At 47.2% G+C, this 14,758-nt stretch overlaps 1 protein-coding gene across 1 annotated transcript in view; it reads right to left on the bottom strand.

Annotated features, from left to right (window-relative positions):
* SYNE2 (spectrin repeat containing nuclear envelope protein 2) overlaps window positions 1–14,758 on the bottom strand; it is a 235,192-nt gene that overhangs the window by 133,615 nt on the left and 86,819 nt on the right. Inside the window, exons 46-51 of the mRNA XM_053407665.1 lie at window positions 11,720–13,802; window positions 10,436–10,758; window positions 7,947–8,091; window positions 6,586–6,804; window positions 5,186–5,454; window positions 3,312–3,480 (exon numbers count right to left, since the gene is read on the bottom strand). Coding sequence (XP_053263640.1) covers window positions 3,312–3,480; window positions 5,186–5,454; window positions 6,586–6,804; window positions 7,947–8,091; window positions 10,436–10,758; window positions 11,720–13,802 — 3,208 coding nt within the window. The remainder of the gene's footprint in view (window positions 1–3,311; window positions 3,481–5,185; window positions 5,455–6,585; window positions 6,805–7,946; window positions 8,092–10,435; window positions 10,759–11,719; window positions 13,803–14,758) is intronic.

Genomic DNA, 14,758 nt, shown 5'->3' with positions numbered 1-14,758 from the left:
ATCAATAAAAAGAGGCTGGCTTACAGTGTGTGTGAACCTTTGTGTGGCCAGGGGCATTGATGTTGATTTATGCAAGTGCCTCTCTAGTTATGCCTGCATAAGATGCAACTTCTATCTATAATCTTTGGCCACACTCCCGCTATACATTTAAAGCAGTATCAAATTACTTTAAAGAGTCATGGCTTCCCTCAAAGAATTATGGGGGCTGTAGTTTGTCGTTTGCTGAGAGCGGTTAGGAGATCCCTGTTCCCATCACAGATCTACAGTTCCCATAGTTCTCCGGGAAAAAGGGATGGGTTGCTAAACCACCCTGGGAACTGTAGTTCTGTGATGGGAATAGGGCTCTCTTAACAACCCTCAGAAGCCTTAACAGACTACAGTTCCCAGGATTCTTTGTGGGGAAGCCACAGCTGCTTAAAGTGGATTGATACTGCTTTGAATGTTTGGTGTAGATCAGTGGTTCCCATTTAGGGGTCTGGGGATCCTTGGGGGGTCCGCAGAATGCGCCCAGGGGGTCCCCAGCCCCATCCTTTGCCTCCCTCCCCCACTATTTTTTTGTCATTTCTGCATAGTAGTATCACAAATTTTACGGTCTCTTTTAGCATTGTGCGTTTCCGAGCACAATTCAAAGTGTTGGTGTTGACCTTTAAAGCCCTAAACGGCCTCGGTCCAGTATATCTGAAGGAGCGTCTCCACCCCCATCATTCTACCCGGACACTGAGGTCCAGCGCTGAGGGCCTTCTGGCGGTTCCCTCATTGTGAGAAGCCAAGTTACAGGGAACCAGGCAGAGGGCCTTCTCGGTAGTGGCACCCGCCCTGTGGAACGCCCTCCCATCAGATGTCAAAGAGAAAAATAACTACCAAACTTTTAGAAGATATCTGAAGGCAGCCCTGTTTAGGGAAGCTTTTAATGTTTAATAGGTTATTGTATTTTAGTGTTTTGTTGGAAGGCGCCCAGAGTGGCTGGGGGGGACCCAGCCAGATGGGCGGGTATAAATAATATATATATATTATTCAACATATTGGCCAAAATTGGTTTTGAAATCACACTGTGATAACAATTTTGACTTAGCAATAAAGGTACCCCTGCCCGTACGGGCCAGTCTTGACAGACTCTAGGGTGGTGCGCCCATCTCGCTTAAGAGGCCGGGGGCCAGCGCTGTCCGCAGACACTTCCGGGTCACGTGGCCAGCGTGACAAAGCTGCATCTGGCGAGCCAGCGCAGCACACGGAAACGGCGTTTACCTTCCGCCAGTAAGCGGTCCCTATTTATCTACTTGCACCCGGGGGTGCTTTCGAACTGCTAGGTTGGCAGGCGCTGGGACCGAGCAACGGGAGCGCACCCTGCCGCGGGGATTCGAACCGCTGACCTTTCGATCGGCAAGCCCTAGGCGCTGAGGCTTTTACCCACAGCGCCACCCGCGTCCAATACACAGTAATATATTGCTCCTTGCAAGAAGGAAAGCAGGGCAGCCGATTTTGAGGCACTGCTGGTATTGCACGATGGACGAAGAACAGGGCAGCTGATTGCCCTCACTTCAAGGCACCATGGCACTGAGGCGGAACAGCTTTTCTCAGTCAACAGAAAAGCAGCAGCAGCCACAGTGGGTGCTGGCTGCCCCGCTGATGGCAGCTTGATGCACTCCCCCCCATCCCCATCCCCTCCCCTTCAAACCATGCGACGGAGGTGACTCCTCTTCCTCTCCTCCCCCCCCCCCCCCCGCCCACCGGATCTCCATGACTGCTCCTTCCTTCATTCCCACACCTGTTCTCCAATTTCAGACATTGAGGTACAGTGGTACCTTGGGTTACATACGCTTCAGTTACAGACTCCGCTAACCCAGAAATAGTACCTCAGGTTAAGAACTTTGCTTCAGGATGAGAACAGAAATTGTACTCCGGCATCGCAGCAGGAGGCCCCATTAGCTAAAGTGGTGCTTCAGGTTAAGAACAGTTTCAGGTTAAGAACGGACCTCCGGAACGAATTAAGTACTTAACCCAAGGTACCACTGTATATCAGAATATCGCAATGTTTAGCTGCTGATATATCACAATGTTGCAAATCAGATACATGAGTACATGTGAAAAGGATCTAGGAGTCTTGGTTGACCACAAACTTGACATGAGGCAACAGTGTGACGCGGCAGCTAAAAAAGCCAATGCAATTCTGGGCTGCATCAATAGGAGTATAGCATCTAGATAAAGGGAAGTAATAGTGCCACTGTATTCTGCTCTGGTCAGACCTCACCTGGAGTACTGTGTCCAGTTCTGGGCACCACAGTTCAAGAAGGATACTGACAAACTGGAACGTTTCCAGAGGAGGGCAACCAAAATGGTCAAAGGCCTGGAAACGATGCCTTTTGAGGAACGGCTAAGGGAGCTGGGCATGTTTAGCCTGGAGAAGAGGAGGTTAAGGGGTGATATGATAGCCATGTTCAAATATATAAAAGGATGTCATATAGAGGAGGGAGAAAGGTTGTTTTCTGCTGCTCCAGAGAAGTGGACACGGAGCAATGGATCCAAACTACAAGAAAGAAGATTCCACCTAAACATTAGGAAGAACTTCCTGACAGTAAGAGCTGTTCGACAGTGGAATTTGCTGCCAAGGAGTGTGGTGGAGTCTCCTTCTTTGGAGGTCTTTAAGCAGAGGCTTGACAACCATATGTCAGGAGTGCTCTGGTGGTGTTTCCTGCTTGGCAGGGGGTTGGACTCGATGGCCCTTGTGGTCTCTTCCAACTCTATGATTCTATTATTCTATGATTCTATATCACTCAGCCCTAGTCTGTTTTTCAGTATACCTAAAATCCTTTGCTTATTAGGGGCTACCCCACATTGTGTTCCAAATTTTGTTCCATGAGGGGGTCCGTGGCTTGGCTTTTGAAAAATAGGGGGTCCTCAGTAATTAGCTAATTGAGAACCACTGATGTAGATTGTTAAGAGTGACTTGGGGGCTTCCAGACTTTGCAGGCGGGATTCAATCAGATACAGGCAAATTCACAATTAAAATGGCACTCCTACACAACAAACCCACTTTAAAAAAGTTTTTTTGGATTTTTTCCTATAAGGAATGGGATGGTATAGCTATTACTTGATACAATGTCATATGCTTTATTATCAGTTCTATCTCCAGTAATAAAATTGTATCTCTGACATATCGAAATAGAAATATTAATGGATCATTCGCTGATTTCAAAATTAACACTGAAGGCTCAGGGAGGGAGTCTGGAATAATTATCATCACCCCACCTATGAAGACCCCACCCTGTAGTTGTGTTGCAACCACAAAGCATGACAGTGGATGTTTTACCAACCTCAAGTTTCGCTGTCTTTTCATTAAGTGGTTCTAAGTCTGTTTCGCGGAGCAAAGATTCAGTGTCACGTAATGAAGCCTTCAAAGCGCCGATCTCCTCGTTCACCTTGTCCCGCTCTTCAATTTCAGACTGCACAGCATCCTTTTGCTTTTGAGCCTTTTGGAAGAGCCTGAGAAAATTGCAAGTCGTAATATTAAGGGGAGGCGTCCAGGGAAGCTAGAATCTGAGTTCTAGCAGGCTCCTAATATGAGCCCATTACCTGGTTTCTAAAGGCCCTAAACTCAAGCACAGCTTTCCTTTCCACTCACTGAAAACCGCCAAGCTTCTTTAAAACTATTACCAAATGATGTCTACTTAGAAGTCCCACTGAGTTCAATGAGGCTTACTCCCAAGTAAGTAAATTTGGGGTTGTGGGCTTAAGGATCGTCACACACAATCAGTAGTGGGCGGTGGGGCAGTGTGAGTGGGGCTCTTTTGATCTCCCAGCTTCCCCATGTCACGCATTGCAGTCATTTATCGGGAGGCAGGGAGAGGCAAAGCAGTGGGGGAGCTCAGCATGGTGCGGTTGTGGCGGCAGGAGCCAATCTGATGCTCCTGCCACCGTGTCCACACCATGCCAAGCCTGCTGCGGCCTTACCCTTACTCTTCTTCTTAGTGACACAGTTTTGGGAAGCCAGGAGAGCAATGCTGCGCCAACCCACCTGCTACTGCACATAAATACTCAATGAGTACTATATTTTTCGCTCTATAAGACTCACTTTTTCCCTCCTAAAAAGTAAGGGGAAATGTGTCTGCAACTTATGGAGCAAATGCAGGCTGCGCAGCTATCCCAGAAGCCAGAACAGCGAGAGGGATCGCTGCGCTCCCGCTCGCTGTTCTAGCTTCTGGTTTAGCCGTGCTCTGTCCCTTCCCCCACCTCCCACAAAAGCCAGCAAGAGCTGCGCTCCCTTTAAAGAGCCGCACGGAGTGTGTGTGTGGCTCTTGGGGGCTTTTGCCTGAGGAGGGAGAAGGGCAACCCGTCAGTGACTGGCAGTCCTTCTCCCTCCTCAGGGAAAAGCCTGCAAGCGCCTCACACACGCTCCACACAGTTCGTGAAAGGGAGCGCTGAGCAGAGCCTGGGATGCATATAGGCTCTGCTCAGTGCTCCCTTTAAAGAATTTTTTTTTCTTGTATTCCCCCTCTAAAAACTAGGTGCGTCTTATGGTCAGGTGCGTTTTATGGAGCAAAAAATACGGTAATTAACTTGGTTAGATTTATCACTTTTAAACTAGGCCCAAGGAACCTGTGGCTCTCTAGATGTTGCCGGACTACAACTCCCATAATCCTTTACCAATACTGGCTGGGACTGATGGGAGCTGGAGTCCCGAAACACCTGGAGGACCACGGGTTTTCCCCGCTTTAGAAGAAGAAGAAGAAGAAGAAGAAGAAGAAGAAGAAGAAGAAGAAGAAGAGGAGGAGTTTGGATTTGATATCCCGCTTTATCACTACCTGAAGGCGTCTCAAAGCGGCTAACAATCTCCTTTTTCCCTTCCTCCCTCACAACAAACACTCTGTGAGGTGAGTGAGGCTGAGAGACTTCAGAGAAGTGTGACTGGCCCAAGGTCACCCAGCAGCTGCATGTGGAGGAGCAGGGAAGCGAACCTGGTTCACCAGATTACGAGTCCACCGCTCTTAACCACTACACCACACTGGCGTACAATTACAACTATGCTGTGGGAAGGTGTTTCCTTTGATGTGTCCTGATTCTCCCACATTTGGCTTCAGTGGAGGATTCAGAGTCTTAAGCCTCATGAGAAATGAAGAAGAACATTTCTCCGTCCACTTCTTCCAAGCCACGCATAAATGTGTACACCTCAACATTTACTTAGACTTACTCTTTTGTTCGATTCTGCATGGTTTGGATTTCATTCATAACAGGAAGGCCTCTTCCCTCCGCAGACGGACATTCAGGGACCCTGAGAATGCTCCTGATGCGCTGAAGTATTAAGCGCAACAACAGTTTCTCAGCATTCACACTTTCTCCATAAATGTTCGTACATTCCAGGAATTCTTCCAGCTCCTCTTTGCTGGCTCTCTCCTTTTCTTTCGGGTTTTCGGGCAGTTCTTCCTGAAGATTGTCTAGAATGATGCTTTCTCGTTCCATCTGAAGAAAGAAGAAGATAGCCACCAGGGGAGGGAGAAGGAAAACAAGATTACGATCCTTTGCACACTTACTTGCAAGTAGCACACATTGGGATTTATTTCTGAGCGAGCATGCATAAATGACTCCAGTTAATAACACTTATTTTATACTTATACTTATTTTATACTTATTTTATATTTATTTTATTCTTCAGTGTATCTGAAGAAGTGTGCATGCACACGAAAGCTCATACCAAGAACTAACTTAGTTGGTCTTTAAGGTGCTACTGGAAGGAAAAAAAATTTTTGTTTTGACTATGGCAGACCAACACGGCTACCTTTCTGTAACTGGAACTTATTTTATACGTAATGTATAATGTATAATATAAAACAGACATGATTATTTATTGCTCTTAACAGAATTTCCCTGCATACAGTAAACATTATTTACATTATACAAGAGAGACTGCCAACAAAATGTTGCAGCATGGAAGGCTTCTGTTTCAGCTGCTCCATTCCGTTCTCCCTCCTCATCAGTTCTCAATTTCCCTCCCGAAAACCTATCAGCTTTGTGCCACTGAGCATGCTCAGTCCGCAATCGACTGTTTTTTTAAGGGAAGTCCCTGTTGAATGGTCTCTTTAAATGTGAAGGTTCATATTGTTCCACAAGATGTGTATGTCTTTAAGGGCCAGAGCAAATAACGAGACCCAGTTTTACAACTGTGAAACAGTATAGCAGGTGCTGCTAAGTTGTGTTAATTAAGCTGTGTCAGCAATTGGGTATAGTATATAAAGAGCAGCACCTAGCTCTCTTAGTACCCTGGTGGATGGGTCATGCTTGTTGATATATTTAATGTAAAAGGAGGTTTTGTTTTTGTTATTAAAACCTTGTTAAAGTTCTTTTTGAGTTCCTTGTAATGCGTGGTCTCCCCAGCAAGCTTTCTGCAGCGCAACTAAACTGCAAATAGCCAACAGTTCCCCCCGCCCTTATTATCATTTTTGTACTTCTGCAAACTTCCCTCCTGCACATGCTCTACAACTCAGCTACAGCCCCATATTTGAGATAAACCTGAATTTAAATAGCCTGTGGAGCATCAAACCCGGAATAATCACCTGGCTGAGATGCCCCCCGCCCCCCCCCCAAATTACTCACTTCTTCACTGATGGATTTCCATTCCTGCTTCTGTTCTTCACACTTTCCCTCCCATTCTTTTGCAGTGTCGAGCAAATAAAGCCACTTTAGCCACAAAGTCGTCACAACGGTGTCAATCAGCACACAATCATTTTCACTGCACATCGAAACCAGTTGTCCCGAGTCCTGACGCAAATTCCTTAGATCCTCTTCGATTGAAACCAGTCTGGAGGACATCATCTTTAAAAGGAAGAATTAGCGTAAACAATTGGCTTTAGTGAAATATTTTCTTTTTGTTTATTTTAAGATGTCTTTCCTATTTGAAATCCCATGGTAGGTCTCTCAGGGCAGCTTATTTTTTAAAAAATCAAATCACATAATAAAGCTAAAAGACAGTAAAAACACACACAGCAAGCACAATAAACTAAAATATAAAATTGCTGTGCCCATACATAACATTAAACCATGGTTTGATTTTACCACGGTTTGTCCATCAAGCCATGTGTAGTCTCACAGTTGAGCAAATAAGGCATGGCTGATTTCTCCAAACGTGGTTTGTTTTCCAGCTGCCCATGCATTGTGCCTCTAATAACTTGGTGAGCATCATAGGTGGCTGACCAAACAAACTATGGTTAAGCAAAACTGCTGGGTTTGGACAGAGAGCTGAACTGTAGTTAAAGCAAACCCTGGTTCATAGGTCAACAACAACTACATCTTGCTTTGTTCCCAAAAAGCAAAGCTGGGTTACTTTGTAGGGCTCAGTTCAAGCAGTCAGACAAACCGGACTCTGGCTAAACAAACCATGGTTATGACCAGGGGTCGGCAACCAAAGACCCCCACCGCCCACTCGGATGGCTCCCGAGCAGGAGGCGTGGAGCAGAGTGGGGACCACCTTCCGCGATGCTGGCTGGCAGGAAACTCCTGCAGCCAATGGGAAGCCGCGCATGCCTCCTATGCGCCGGAAATAGCGTTTGCGCATAAGTGCACGCGCACTCCGGCCCATCGCGGCGTCTGCAGGACTGTGAACCAGCCCAAGCTACAAAAACTTTGCCAACCCCTGGTTATGACTAATATCCAGCCTATAACCGCCTCACAAGGGGGCCAATTTAAGCAGCAAATGGCTGTCTAAAGTTGTGCATTCCACAGCTATTGTGTGGGGGCACAGAATAGACTAAAGGCTCTCGCAGCCACTTGCTTTCTGTTAAAACATAGACTTGCTGCTGCTGCTGCTGCATCTATGTTTAGCCATAACAGTGAGCAGCTTCATAGGATTATTGTTAAAGATTCTTTACACTGTGGGTGGGTGTATGTGTGAAGTGCTTTGAGGACTGCAAGAATTTATGATCATAAAAACATGCCACTGTGGTGAAGATTATTTTCACCTTGCTTTGTTCCGACTGCGCTAAAGCTTCTTTATAAGACACAGGAATATGGTACAAAGATTTCTGAAGCACCCTTTCCGCGTCGTTGAGATTAACATGTATCACCTCTTTGGATTTTTTGAAGCGGTTGTATTTTTCCAAGCATCTGTGAACACAACAACATTAAACAAAGCAATCAAAACACACCCATCTCTTTTTCTCCAGTCGTGGAAAGATCAGCCCAAAGGTTATAACCAGTGGCACAAACTAAATGTATAAACAGAAGAGATCTTTTTTTAAAAAAAATATTATTATCCAGTGGTGGCTTTGCTGATGCAAGACAGGATATGTGATTTTCAACAATTCCTCTTAACCAACGGCTGGCTCGTTCTTGGCTACATACAGCTTGTGATTAGTTGAGGACAGAGAATGACAACATATTCCAGTTAGGCAGCTAAGCCAAACCCTGGTTTAGTGCAGCTGGGCATAGCAGCTAAAAGGACCAGGGAGGACCAAAGTGGCAACAAACTCATTTCTAGGAGCCCACAAGCTCGTAGGGTCCATAGCTGTCAACTTACAGATTTGAAAATAAGGGATCAGCAGCCAAAATAAGGGATTTTAGACAACCAGCTCCTTTCCTTTCCCCCATAACAGTCAATCGAAGGAGCCTCCAAAACAAATCCAAAAGCCCCCCCTCCCACGTGATCGCCACCCGCCATTGGACTCAACCAGCTCCTTTGCTTTCCCCCCACCATGTGCCCCCACTCCAGACAGACCGTTTCCCCGGCAAGGGTGAGTGGGCCATCGATGACGTATCCATCCGATTCCGAGCACAGGTATGTTCAACTTCTGAGCCCCTCCAAGCCAAAGGCAGAAAGCCCAGCCAGCAGCCAAACGAAGCCTCAAGCGGTGGTTCCCACAGCGCAGCAACCCGGCAAAGGGGATGCAGCAAGGAAAACCACCGTCACCTCTCCGCTGGGAAGCGCTGAGCAAAGGCGAGTCCCCAGGCAACGCGGCCGATTTGATCGGCACAAGGCATGCAAGCTCCATCCCCCCAGTCGTTCTTAGACTCCTTACTGGGTGAGCAACGCAGCCAAGCAACACAGTTGGAGCCTCCGTCCTCCCTGGCCGGCAGGGAGGGAGGGAGAGGAGCTGCTTCCTTTGAAACTCGGGAAATTTACGGGTTATCATCAATCCGGGACAGCAGGGGGAAACGACGCTGGGATAATGGAATTTCCCGCCAGATAAGGGACGGTTGACAGCTATGCATAGGGTCTTGCTAAGCCAACCTTTGGCTTAGCGTATCACATGAACCTGCTCACTATTCCTGGACCTAGCAAACCCCACCTGCCCTGTCAAGCCCTACCTTCTTAGACAAGGCACCATCTCTTTGTTTGCGCTCAGAAGCAGCATGCAGAAATGGACATGCAAGGAAAAGATGCTAGCAGGAGCAATGGTGGAGCCCATGTGCCTATTCCCAGGCAAGTCATTTGTTAATTTTGGCGCTTTACTATGAGCTACAATGATAACCTCTTGGTATTTGTCTTTTCCTCAAGATGCAACTGAGTGTGCCTCCGGGGGTAAAGTAAAACCGCTTAGTTAGCATCACCAAAGTGACCTCCCTGGGGCGCAAGCCTGGGCAGCGTGTATGGACTGCCCAGACAACAAACTCCCCTCTCAGCCTTGCTGATGCGGTCCAAAGGAAAGCAGAGCAAGACGTTTGCCACCAGCTCAGCTCTGTAGGGTTTAAAGGTAAAGGGACCCCTGACCAGTGGGTCCAGTCGTGACCAACTCTGGGGTTGCGGCGCTCATCTTGCTTTATTGGCCGAGGGAGCCAGCGTACAGATTCTGGGTCATGTGGCCAGCATGGCTAAGCCGCTTCTGGCAAACCAGAGCAGTGCACGGAAACGCTGTTTACCGTCCCGCCAGAGAGGTACCTATTTATCTACTTGCACTTTGACGTGCTTTCGAACTGCTAGGTTGGCAGGAGCAGGGACCGAGCAACAGGAGCTCACCCCATCGCGGGGATTCTATGTGGGGCTACCTTTGAAGATGACCCAGAAACCACAACTAATCCAGAATGCGGCAGCTAGATTGGTGACTGGGAGTGGCCGCCGAGACCACATAACACCGGTCTTGAAAGACCTACACTGGCTCCCAGTACGTTTCCGAGCACAATTCAAAGTACCTTTAAAGCCCTAAACGGCCTTGGTCCAGTATACCTGAAGGAGTGTCTCCACCCCCATCGTTCAGCCCGGACAGTGAGGTCCAGTGCCGAGGGCCTTCTGGCGGTTCCCTCGCTGTGAGAAGCCAAGTTACAGGGAGCCTTCTCAGTAGTGGCACCCGCCCTGTGGAACGCCCTCCCACCAGATGTCAAAGAGATAAACAACTACCTGACATTCAGAAGACATCTGAAGGCAGCCCTGTTCAGGGAAGTTTTTAATGTGTGACATTTTAATGTATTTTTATTCTTTGTTGGAAGCCGCCCAGAGTGAGAACCGACTACCTACCTCTGCACATCAGATTTTCTCTTTTGCTCCTGCTCTCTTGCTATCAAACTCTTAGAAACGAGATCGCCAAGGGTTTTTTCCAGTTGCAGTTTGGCCTGTGGTTCGACTATGCTTTCCATCGCAGAGGTCAGCGCTTCTACTTGAGACATCGCAGACTCCAATTCTTCTTGTCTCTGTCGAGAGAGGAGGCTGGGCTCTTCTAGCTCATCCAGAGTGAGTAGAGGAGTGCAGAAAAGGGCTTCACGCTGGCTGAGGAGGTCGGAAGCCCTTTGGACAGCTTCTCTGTAAGACTTCACAGTCCCAAAGGCTTCATTTAAGGCACTCTGTACAGGTTAACAAAATTGTATTTTTTAAAGGCAACTAAAAAATGCCACAAGATTGCATGGGTGGAAAATACACACCTTTTATTTCATATGCTACTCTGCCCTGATGTGACAAGACCTGCCCATATAGCTGGGCTCCAGATTAAGTCCATTTCAGAGATTAAGTTAATGCAGGGGTCAGCAAGGTTTACTTTGCCTGGGCCAGTTCACTCCCACGGAGATCGCTCCGTGGGCCGGATCGCGGGGACTTGCCGAGCAGACAGCTGGGTTCGGGGGCGGCTTGGGGGCCATTTAAACGACCTCCGTGGGCCGCTTGTAGCCTATGGGCCACAGGTTGCCGACCCCTGAGTTAACGTCTAACTAGTAGGAAGGCCTTTTCAGTGGTGGCCCCAAAACCTAGAAATCCTCAAGCTAGTAGATTTAATTGTGTTGGCTAACACCTCATAAGAGGCTGGACACAAACTTTTGGTTAGCCAGGCCTGCCTTGCCGGTGGTATGCTTCTGTCTGGCCCCTGGCTCAGCAAACAATAGGAAAAATGACAACTAATCTTCAATGTGGCTTACTAAAGTGAAAAACCAAGACAAATAAAAACAGCATGGAAAACATGCCTACAAACCCCAGGAGTCAAGAATCCCTTTGCTATTGTAACCTGCCATTCATCAAACTCTTCACGGGGCATCTCAAATGTTGGAGATGGTGACAGGTAAAAGATGTGTGACAGGTGACTATTCCATTTAGGGACCACCATGTGGTCACATCTCCTACTTTACAGAGGACAGTCCCCCGTTTGAAGGCCTGTCAGGCAGTCTGTTACTAGAAGCTGTTGCTGCTCAGAGAAGACCAGCACTAATCTAGAGTAGGCCAGAGGAGCCAAAAGCAGAGTAGGCCAAATATCTGCCTCAGCAGAAAGAATCTCTGCAGAAAGGCCAACAGGTAAACAAGATATCTAGGATTACTCACTTTACGTGCGGCAATGTCAGATTTCAGCTGTACTTTCAGGCTTTGAAGTTCATCCAGTTCCCTCTGCAAACTATCAGGGAGGGAAGATTGTCCTTCCTGAGACCCCCTCTTTCTATTAATTAAATCTTCAGCAGCGCAAGATTCTACTTCTGCAGCATCTTCAATCACTTTACAGTACATATTTTCACATCGGATCGTCTGTGTTTCCAAGTCAAGTAGAATGGGCTGCTGGAGTTCGGATTTAATTTGCTTTAAAGCTGCTAAACTGTGACCCAGCTTGCTCTGGAAACCCTGCTCGTGTCCGCATTTTTCTTGAACAGCCAGTATCTTAGATTGGATCACTTGTGCCAGCCCATCTATTTTCACGCCCAAGCTCTTTATTTGCTGCATCTTGGCCTCCTTGAGAGAAGCACCAAAGGCCTCGCTTTTGCCTAGCAGCCTGAGTGCCTCCTGAGTTAAGTGCCTGGCATGCTGCACTTTCCAAATTAAAGTCTTTTCTGACATCGGACTGGTTTCAGAGGCAATAGAGTCGGAACAATCTTTCAAAACATCACAGTGCTTCTGTATAATGGAGATGAGAGCCTCAACTTCTGAGAGTGCTGTTCTACGCCCGTCGCCTTCTGCAGAACAGCTAACCCTCTGCTCAAGCTTACGTTTGAGCTTGCAACACTCGCCTTGCAATTTCTCAAGGTCTGGTACATCCCATTTCAGATGCAGGCATTCCCAAATCTCCTTGTAATTTTCTAAGTGCAACAAACCTGACTGGATGGCTGTTGCTCTCTCTTTAAGCACGAACAATTTATCCTTGATGTCTTGGTCCACACCTGCCTGGTCCAGTTCCAATTCCTCACACTGGAGGCTGCAAAGATCCTGCTCCAATGACATCAGCGTCCTTGTGACTTTTTCATAGGCATCTACCTTGTTTTCTGCTGTACGGCGGTTAATCTGGTTTAGCCTGTGAGCTCTTTCAGTTCTGCTCTGGAGGCTTCTCAAGAAGTCATTAAGAAACAACTTCTCAAACACATTTAGCCCCTGAGGGGATGCATCTACAATACCTTTTGCTTCCTTGATCTCCTTTGCAGACTTTTCTACGACGGCATGCCAATGGTCCATTTCTGACTTCAGGCTTGTGTCACCGGTACCTGGCTTGGATATCCTCTCTGCTTCTTTAAGTTTTGCTTGCAATTTTTCGGTGTCTGCAAAAAGCTGCCGTCTCTTTCCGAGCTCAGATTCCATCTGCTCCAACCGCTCTACTAATTTCGGAACAAGGTCTTTGTAGCAGGTTTGCAACTGGTCCGAAAGGAGGGCGAGGGCAGAAGCTTCGCCCGATTCCAACTGGGGAGCAATGTGCTGTGCCTCGTCCACCAGTTGCACGACACCTGCCTTTTTCTCCTCGGCGGCCCCAATCAGAACCTTGCAGCTTTCGATTTCCAACATCAGATCGTCCGGGAAAAGTGCTGCCTTCCTGTCCAGGTGGAGCAACGAGACTCTGGCCCACAAAACAGCCTCTTCAATCTTCTTTGTGATGTCATATGCCTGAGGATAACGGCCGCTTCTTTGGGCACCTTCCGTAGGGGTCAGCTGCTCTAGTTCCTCCACTCCAGTCTGCAAATCATTTATTGCGCTTTCCAGAGCACTCTTCCCTGTGTCGGTCCACATCCTCTTCATCTGCATCTCAGCACCACTTTTTAACATAGAAACACTATTTTTAAGCGTTTGTAATTCTGTGGCCATCAATGCCGAGTGTGCTTGGTTGTGGGTGTCCACGCCTGTTCGCAAACAGTGCTGCTGCTGCTGCAGCAACTTTTGGAGCTCCTGTGCTTTATCCATGAAAACCTTAAACTCATTGGCTTGTGCTGCAACCCGGATCTGCTTCCTTTTAAGTGTGTCTTCCATCTGTTTCCACCACTGGTCTATCTGGGCCACCTGGCTTTGGATTAACTCCTTGTCCATCCTGGTTAGGTGTCTAGATAGGTTTCCTTTTTCAGCCTTCAGCTTTTGCAAAAGGATTCTACCTTTTTGTATAGAATCCAAGCATTTCTGGATATTCTCCAAGAGAACTGTGTCTTCTGACAGGGGTACCCTTTCGGAAGAAAGAAAAAAGGAGTAAAAATCTAACATTTTGAAAGGCTGTTTTGCTCAAAGCACACCAGCTAATCAAGATACTCAGAACTATATTTCACAGGCAGTAACTAGAAATCAGCGAGAAATTCGGTCCAGTTTGCATTTAAAAGTGAACCTAAACTGATTTTCACTCTCCAGGACAATACATGAACCGAAAGTGAGTCAGCCTTCCAATTTCGCAATGTAGTTCTCCACCCAAGCAGTGCACATATACAATAAGGAATATACTGTGGCAAGATCTATATAAAAATACACCATTTAGCAAAAGTAACACACACAAAAACATTACACTAGGGGAAATATGCTTTGGAAAAAATGTGCATATTCGGCAAATTTTGAATATAAACATGTGCTATGTGAAGAGAAATTCACACTAAAATGCTGGTGAATGCTCAAGAGGACCTTTTTAAAAAATAAATAAATATTGTGAACGGATTTAGAATTATGGAGAAGTGGATTTAAGGGGGGGGTGAGAAACCAAAATATAGATTTTCCCATCCCTACCACTAACTAGGGGACGCGGGTGGCGCTGTGTGTTAAACCACAGAGCCTAGGACTTGCCGATCAGAAGGTCAGCGGTTCGAATCCCCACAACGGGGTGAGCAGTTCGAAAGCACATCAAAGTGCAAGTAGATAAATAGGTACCGCTCTGGCGGGAAGGTAAACGGCATTTCCGTGCGCTGCTCTGGTTCACCAGAAGCGGCTTAGTCCTGCTGGCCACATGACCTGGAAGCTGTCTGTGGACAAACGCCGGCTCCCTCGGCCTATAGAGCGAGATGAGCGCGCAACCCCAGAGTCGGTCACGACTGGACCTAACGGTTAGGGGTCCCTTTACCTTTACCTTTACCTTACCACTAACTAGATACCAAAGGCCCAATTTGTATGGAATTTTAGTCTTGCATGGCTAGGACTGAA

Source organism: Podarcis raffonei, chromosome 1 (assembly GCF_027172205.1).
Source record: "Podarcis raffonei isolate rPodRaf1 chromosome 1, rPodRaf1.pri, whole genome shotgun sequence".
Classification (NCBI taxonomy): Eukaryota; Metazoa; Chordata; class Lepidosauria; order Squamata; family Lacertidae; genus Podarcis; species Podarcis raffonei.
The sequence above is the reverse complement of the archived record's forward strand: the minus strand, read 5'-3'. Positions and strand labels throughout refer to the sequence as shown.